A 9,262-nucleotide genomic window follows, 5' to 3' on the forward strand; every position below is an offset into this window, starting at 1 on the left:
CCTCAGAAAACAAATGAATGTAATTTTATTCAAGTCGTATCCTATTCATTTTCGACTACCTTGATTCTAGACGAATCTGGTAGGGTATAGTTCGAGTCGGACTTGGAGACTCCCCGGTTAGTAGGAAGGATGGTATTCCTATTTTGTTAGATGGGATGGTTTCGATACTCCAGACGTTTCTGATTTTCTAGGATGGAGACACATGTAGTATATTAATTAGCATGTTCTCAAAGGGTAATGAGTCATTTTACATAAATTTACCTTTAAAATTTTTGTGGTCAATCGGTGCTCGTGATGTATCAAGCATAGAATAGAAAGAAAGACATGTGGATATAATATAAGCCTGTCAAAGCTCTCACAACTACAATAAATATAGATGGTTTAGTTAGAAAAATGTAATGTAAGAGAGAGTATATATATATAGAGAGAGAGATAGAGAGATATACATACATAAACACACAAAACAAGACCAACCAGAGAGAGCCACATAGAGATACAAAGAAGCAGGCTGTGTTTGAGTTTTGTCTCAGCCTTCAATGGCTTCTGTTCAAGCAGTCCACAACCTCTTTCTCTGCTGCTTTCTTTTATGCCTTTCTCTCACTCAAGGTCTTCCTTCCTTCTTCCTCTTCTTATTTCATCTTATTTCTCTCACTTTCATCTACATATATCTCCCATCTCCACTCTTTATTTTCTCAATTTTCTGATATGATCAAGTGATTTTTTTCAAACCCAGATCACTTTTAGTGTTCTTAATCATTTCTGTTAATTAATTTCTTCTTGTTTCTTTTCCAAATCTAATGATCTTTAATATTATGTTGAATTTTCAATTGTTTTTTCTTGTTTATCTTTTTAAATCATAGAATTCCACATCCAGCTATGTAACAGTCTGGTCCAATACCATCTAGATGTTATCTATGGTCTAAGTCTCATTCTTTTAGACTTCGCAGTTTCAAAACGCGCCTACAGAAGCACACCTTACTAATATAATCTAAGCTCAGTGACTTTAACTCAATTTCCGATGTGAGATTCAGTTTATGATACCTATCTCCAACGCCACCCTATTAGTATCCCGGAATCTCAATTCTAAAATACTCAACTTTGTCTAAGGAATTTCAGTTTTTTTTTCTTGTTTCTTGTTCTTCATGTTCATGACATAGGAAGAGCAAGCATGAACCACAAAATATGATTGATTTTGAAAATGTAGAGATAAGATTGAATGGAGTAGTTGGGTGTTAGAGTTGCATTTATTTTAACTCATTAATTGCAATGTATAAAAGAGTATACTTTACAACCTATACCCAAAACTCCTTATACACATACATCATTCACATTCTTCTTTAATTAAATTTTAAATTTGGTAAATTTTAACAAGTAAACCCAAATTTTGGGTGTTAAAACGGATTGTATTTGGACTAATTTATCGATTATTCTTCGTTGATATTGCAGGAAGAGGGAAATATGAGAGTTCATATCCATCAGAGTATCCATTTATAAAGAAAGCAAGTACATTTTCAACATCAACATCATTTTCACCATCAAGTGGAGGAGATAAAGCATATGATTATATAGTAGTAGGAGGAGGAACAGCTGGGTGTCCATTAGCAGCAACATTGTCACAGAATTTCAGTGTATTGTTGCTTGAAAGAGGAGATGTGCCATTTACTAATCCAAATGTGTCTTTTTTAAGCAATTTTCACTTGACATTGGCTGATACTTCTCAAGCTTCTGCTTCTCAGTACTTCATTTCTACTGATGGTGTTCTTAATTCTAGGGCTAGGGTTTTGGGTGGTGGTACTAGCATCAATGCTGGATTCTACACTAGAGCTAGCTCAAGGTACGTTTAAATATTTTGAGTTCGAGTTCTAGTTCTTGGTTGATTTGTTCATGGGTCGGGTTGGATTGAGCTTGGCCGAGGCTCATTTCGTCAAAGATTGTCCAACCTGAGTTCAATCTAACCCGGTGGTAATTTAAGCGGATTTAGACCGGATTAGGTTCGGGTTTTGATTTAAAAGTTAAATCCGAAGTCCGGCCTGAATAAGCACATCTAAAAAAATATCTTTTTTTTTTTTTTTACTCCTCAAAAAAAAAATATCTTTTTAAAAAAAAATGAATATCAAAATTTATAGTTATAAATGAATATTTATTATATAAATAATAAATTTTCTTACCAAAAAAAATATAAATAATAAATTTAATAACTAATATTAATGGAATAAGACGAGCAGACCATCATATTTTTATAAATATCAAACTTACTCTATGTGGCAGACTTTATCAAATTAGGTCTAATGTCAATTTTTCTTTGTTAAAAGCTTATTCAAGCTTATGTGGACCAAATAAATATCTGATTCTGTGTACAAGTCTACTGTTTGTAGACTTTAATTATGTCAAAACCCATTGACTAAAATGTTCAAATTAATACGTTGATAATAGTTTTTATTATTATTTCTAACGCACGTAAATGTTTTTTGAACTTAATCGTATACAACACATATCTATGTTTCTACGTGCTGAAATTCATTAATAAATAATAGTCTAAGTGGTAAACGTTGAATTCAAAAAAACTTAACATAGGAGTTTTTTTTTTTTTTTTTAACATAGGAGCTATTTTTTTAGCTTAATATGGGTATATATATATTTTCAAAAAATATAGGTATACATTGTTGGGTATTTATTTATAATTTAATGGATCAATATTAAATTGAAGGTTTTTATTAATTAATTAAATTAATCAACAGTCATTTGACTAATTGTGAGAAAAAAATGGAGGCTTTGGGTAGCCACGTAAAATTCAACAATATTGTGCTCTACTAAATGCCACTGAGTTTTATTTTATTTTATTTTATTTTTAATCTTAAACTGACTAAATGCCCATTTTAAGGTGATTTAATGCCACATGAAAGTTAGTTGTATATAATTAATGAGCTCAAAATTAGTTTCCTTGCCTTTTTCCTACAATGTTTATAGAAAAGAAAAATTGAAATTAACATATACTATTAATTATAGTAATTTGTCAAGAAGAAATTAGTATTTTACAGAAAAAAAAAGAGAAAGTATATAAGTTGGGTTAAGTTAGTTAATAAAAACAACTTGTCAATTGAAAGAAAACATGATATTTTAGGTGTAACGGTAAAATAAAGAAAAAAAATGATTGACTTTGAGTAATGCGTCAGGTGTATTACATAATACTAGTCTTTAATCCGTCTGATACACGGATTTATCTTGACATATAAATATTAAAAAAAATTATAACTTAATAATTACAATTAATGATATAAAAGTGTCATTTAAATTAAATTTTATTATTTTATTTCTATAGATAAATATAATAATATAATTAAAATTAATATATTATATAATATATCTATATTATATTTTTTATTAGTAAAAAATGAGGAAGTGGCACCAACTCCATCGTTACTGTTTTTTTATATTATATATAGATGATCTTGATTATTAATTAATAATTAATCAAAATATCTGACATGAGAATAAGTTTATAGTATGTCTAATACACCATGTTATCTTATAACATTGTTTTTTAGGATGATCGACTCTTCTCAAGATTGTTTTATGTGGCGCAAAATTTAATATAAATATTAATTTATATAATGTGTCGTTAAATTATTCGTCGTACGATAATTAAAAAATAGGCAAATTTGGTGGTCACGATTAGGTTGGGAAACATTTAATTACCTTGTTAGGGTCTTAAATGAAATGATCGGTGGTGACCATTAATATATTCATGAAAATGTACCTTTCTTTGTTCAAAGCATTTATGATCTTTTTTTTTTTTTCTTTCTTTCTCAAATTTAATGCTGCCACTAAACAACTATAACAGCTATCTAATTATAGCCCTTCAACTGAATTTTTGATATATACTAACATAAAAATCTAAATAATTAATTAATGTAATTACCGATTGATCACGTAAAATACGGGTCGGGTTGAATTGAATACAATGATGTTGCAGGTTTATAAGGGAAGTAGGATGGGATGAAATGTTGGTGAATAAGTCATACACATGGGTTGAGGATCAAATAGTTCACAGGCCTAAGGTTGCACCATGGCAAGCTGTGTTTAGAGATAGTCTTTTGGATGTTGGAATTTCTCCTTTCAATGGATTCACCTATGATCACATTTATGGAACCAAGTTTGGTGGCACTATTTTCGACCGCTTCGGCCGTCGCCACACCGCCGCTGAGCTTCTCGTCACCGGCAACCCTCAGACCCTCACCGTCTTGGTACATGCCACAGTCCAAAAGGTCCTATTTGACACATCAAGTATGTTACACTTCTTAATTTTGTTGCTTCAAATAAATAGAAGTTTCCGTTGCTAAACGTATAATTTCTGTCGATAATGCCACACGACTAAGAATTGGCGACGGATCTAACATTAGCGACGAAATTAGCGACGTGAATATGTAATTTTTAACATAATTTCGTCCAATGACTCCCGAGTTTTTGTTTCTGGCTCCGTCATTGTGTGCAGGTAAAACGCCGAAGGCGGTAGGAGTGCTTTTCAAAGATGAAAATGGTAACCAACATCAAGCATTTCTGAAAAATAGCCCAAGGAGTGAAGTAATATTGTCAAGTGGAGCTATAGGCACACCTCAAATGATGCTGCTAAGTGGAATTGGCCCGAAAGCGGACCTCGAAAAGATGAAGATTCCGGTGATATTAGAGAATGATTTAGTTGGTCAAGAGGTAGCTGATAATCCAATGAACACCATTTTTGTTCCATCTAAAAAGCCAGTTGAGCAATCCCTAATTCAGACAGTAGGAATCACTAAGATGGGTGTCTACATTGAAGCTAGCAGTGGTTTTGGACAGTCCAAGGATAGCATTCATTGTAATCACGGTATCATGTCCGCGGAGGTAAGGGTTTCTAGTAGCGTAAACTAGGTTTTGAGTTCGAGTTTTAATGTACGCTAAATATTTCATTTCGCTGAATTGCAGATAGGGCAGTTAAGTACTATTCCGCCGAAGAAAAGGACACGAGAGGCGGTGGAAGCCTACATTAGAAGGAAAAAGGAGCAGCCACACGAGGCGTTTATCGGGGGATTCATTCTAGAAAAGCTAGCAGCTCCAAAGTCAAGTGGACATATAAATTTGATCACGAAGAACGTCGACGACAACCCTTCGATCACGTTCAACTACTTCAATCATCCGGAAGACGTGAAGCGCTGCGTGGAAGGCATTCGAATGGCGACGAAAATCGTGCAGTCGAAATACTTCACAAACTTCACACAATGTGGTAAGGAGACAGTGGACAAGATACTGAATTCAAGTGTTGGAGCTAATGTGAACCTTATACCAAAGCACACAAATGACACCAAGTCACTTGAGCAGTTTTGCAAAGACACTGTGATCACTATTTGGCATTATCATGGAGGGTGTCATGTTGGTAAAGTAGTTAGCCGGCGAGACTACAAAGTTCTCGGTGTCCAAAGGCTCCGGATCATCGATGGCTCGACGTTCCATGAGTCACCGGGGACTAATCCTCAAGCTACTGTTTTAATGATGGGAAGGTAGGGTCATACACAGCCATGTTCACATGCACCTTAATGACCAAATGAATTTGGTACCGGTAGATATATGTTTATTAAATCTAAGCCTTAGGATGCTTTGCATCTCGACTCTAAGATTTTAATAAACCTAGATCTAACGGTGAATGATCAAATACTATGCATGTGATCAAAACCGGGGTCATACATTGTCTTAAAAAGTAATTTTATGTTTGTTGAAAGTGGGTGAAAGTATATGACATTTTTTGTTTTTTTGTTGTGATTATGCAGGTATATGGGGGTGCAGATATTGAGAGACAGACTAGGAAAGGAAGCTGGGGTTTAAGGGAATTGAAGAGATGGATGTTTGTAGTGTTAGTTTTAAGAACTGAGGATGTAATTTAATTAGCTAATATTTTATTTATTGTATGTAGAAAAATGGGTTCTCTATTGAAATCAATGTCTACTTAACTGCATATTCATTCCCCCAATGGAAAATTGTTCCCTCTATTTTGGCATTCTTATTTTGTAACAGTTGGTTAGATACCATATATATTACTAGTTTTGGTTCAAGGAAATGAGATTCATTTTTTTATAGCGATTGCCATCTTTTAGAGTCGTTTTCTTGTTCAGTCATTCTACTCCGATAGCACCATCTTGGAACCAGTTCGTTGCAGCCCACCATCTAGATATATTCCCCGTTTTGATCCAAGTCTGATTTTAGATTCAGTTTATTTTTTCCCTTTATCATCATCTTTAGGATGCTCTTACAGATCCATTGACACCCCTTGGGACCGGTTCGTTACAGATCCATCATGTAGATATTGAATCACATTTCAATATAATCGGTCTTTAAGACCACTCCTTGCACAAACCTTCTACCCCTATAGAGTTGATGTTACAGTTTAGGAATAGAAAAGTCTCAATTTGACTTCGATTACGAAGTTTAGGAAAGGAAGATCTTAGCTCTTTCTACTCTCTTGGAACCGGTTCGTTATATGTAACCCCCTCACTTGGATCACATGATATCTCACACAATATCAGTTATAGACATGCTTTCAATTCTCAATCATATAAACTTCAATCTCATATAAACTTTACATATTATACATAAGAGAAAGCATTTACAATTTACAATACACGTTTAAGTCATTATCCTACATAGAGGATTTACAAAACAAAAGTATATCACAAGACTCCAAAATGCCTAGATGAGAATTGACTGACATTGCTGGTGCGACCTTAAGCAAGAAGAACTCCACCTAACCTGTTAAATCTGCTGGCAAGGGGTGAGCTGCCTACTCAATAAACATATTACGCATATATGTCATCACATGACCTATTTGCACACATTCTGCCATAACTTTCTCTATATTAATCCAAATGCCCTGATTCTTGAACCTACTGAAACTAGACATATATGGGTATAACATATCCAAAATTCACTTTAATATCACTTCTACACAATATATGGCATGCAAAATGATTCGGTCCTGTTTCCAGCCAAGAAACAGACTATTCAGATTTGCATCTACCATAATTCACTCAACCTAGCTCACAATAAACACAATGGATTGCCAAATCCTTTTACAGACATATAGTTCAAGTATTTAGAAACACTTTTGTATAAAGAAACTTTCTCCAATTCGGACTTTAAGATCCTCAAAATGCTACATCAACATGGCTGCCTCACATGACATTCAATTTCGAGGCAGTCATGATCCATCTAGGTTTTCTTCCTCTATATATGGAATTAAAGTCCCGTATTTTACAGAGGGTTTCATAACACATATAGGAACATATGTTATTCTTTATGTATCTTCAAATTCGAACAATATCAATATGAAAAACAAGCTCCAAAATGACTGAAAGCAGTACCCTAGATTTCTGTTTAGGGCACTTGATACATATCTTTCATTTGGACAGCCTAAAACCAATGAAAACAACACCAAAACTCAACAAGCTCAATCACAACTCATCCACAACAAATCCTATGATCATACCTAGGTTTTTTCAGAATCTCCAACTCATAGAAAACAAGCTAAAACAGCATACTAACCTTCAACTTGTGTCTATCACCTAGTATGCTTCCTAACTTGACTTGTTTGGCTTGAAAATGGAAGAAATTGGAAGAGTTTTGTTTGGAGGATGTTAGGGTATATCAAATGAAGGTTTGCTGAAGTTTTGGTCGAAATTGTGGCTGGAAATGAGGAGAAATGAGTTGTATCAATCATTGTTAAAACAAAGAGGCATACTTTGTCTTACTTGAGTGACACCTCGTGCTTGCTCACAAACCTCCAATCCAGCCCTCCACAAATGTAAGTTAATCAATTTAGGACATATGAATTCATTAATTCATTCATTTAAGTCCTAACTCAATTAACCAATCGTTACATCTTAACGACACACTAATCGCCTACTAATCGCACGATAATCGCATTATGCATACAAAACTTCTACTGACAATGCGATGAATCTAAAATGTATGTATTCAATCATGAAAACATATATGAATGTGGGAAGATGTATATGTTAGGGTTTTAGGGATGTTACATTATAGGCCTACCAAATTTCCCCTAGTTCATCCCTGAATCAAGGACATCGTACGTGAAAAGTGGACTCGGTACCAATTGTAACAATCTGGTCCAATATCATATAGAAATTATCCACTTTAACTCATCTCACTTTTTAGACTTTGCAGCTTTAAAACGCGCCTACATGTATTAAAACTTAACAAACTAATATAGCCCACTCACTATCTTTTCTATGTCCAATGCCAGATTTAGTTCATTCATACTTCATCATTAGCCTTAGGACCACACTCATTGCTTAGATCTTTTAAGACGTTTCTTGATCGGAACTTATATTCCATTGCTCCACCTTGCTTAGATATTGGCTACTTTTTCTCCAAGTCTCATTTCGATAGAAGATTCAGTTTATCGATGCTCAAGGTCATCTTTTAGGACGCTCTTTGCTAGACCATCTATCCTTATACTATTCCTAGAATTGTTCCCTCCAATTTCCACATGGTTTATCCCAGAACCAACCCTATCATATATAAAGAGTCTCCACTATTTAGATCTCAATGCTTTAAAATGCATCTATATATATTGGGACTCCGCTTTTATAATATATCTCAGTTCACTTCCTCTCCATCTCTGACATTATCAGTTTTTACTCAAATCTTATACTCCAACGTCACTCTGACCGGATCATTGTCACTCTGACCGGATCATTACATAGCTAGATTACCTTAGAATCGTCTTGTAACCACATCAACATTAGTTGACATCATCTGTTACCTGCTAGAATATGGACCAGAAGCATTACTTCTTGTCTTCCCCGTACAGAATATCAATTACTCTGAAATGAAGGGTACAGGGGGACCATCTGCAAATTCATTAGGACGGTAGTTGACAAGAATTATGAAATGGGGACATTTTCAAATCCAACAAAATTGCAATTACAGGTTATTTAATCATTCTAGTTAGCCTTTTTCTTTCAGGTGTAAACATAAGACCTGTCATTAAACAATGGGTATGATTTAATCTTAAACATGGGAATAAAGGCTTAGGTTGGTCTTAAACTTGATTTGGGGAACAATTTGGGATAAACTAAATTGTAGGTATTAATAGGTACTCCACAACTTAATATTTTTACCAAACTAGTCTGAAAGTGACAAATGAAAATATATGACTAATGACTTGTTGATTCATGTCAATTTCTGAAACTGACATGACTGTTTTGGACAGGTA

The 9,262-nt window shown here is 34.1% G+C and overlaps 1 protein-coding gene across 1 annotated transcript; it reads left to right on the top strand.

Moving 5' to 3' along the window:
- Positions 1-384: 384 nt before the first annotated feature.
- Positions 385-6,108, top strand: LOC136224568 (protein HOTHEAD). Its single transcript, XM_066012926.1, has 6 exons — positions 385-606; positions 1,447-1,834; positions 3,974-4,284; positions 4,493-4,878; positions 4,960-5,531; positions 5,799-6,108. Exons 1-6 carry the CDS (start codon positions 537-539, stop codon positions 5,851-5,853), a joined length of 1,782 nt encoding a protein of 593 aa, XP_065868998.1. The 5' UTR covers positions 385-536; the 3' UTR covers positions 5,854-6,108.
- The last annotated feature ends 3,154 nt before the right edge of the window (positions 6,109-9,262 follow it).

This window comes from Euphorbia lathyris, chromosome 3 (genome assembly GCF_963576675.1).
Source record: "Euphorbia lathyris chromosome 3, ddEupLath1.1, whole genome shotgun sequence".
NCBI classification, from domain to species: Eukaryota; Viridiplantae; Streptophyta; class Magnoliopsida; order Malpighiales; family Euphorbiaceae; genus Euphorbia; species Euphorbia lathyris.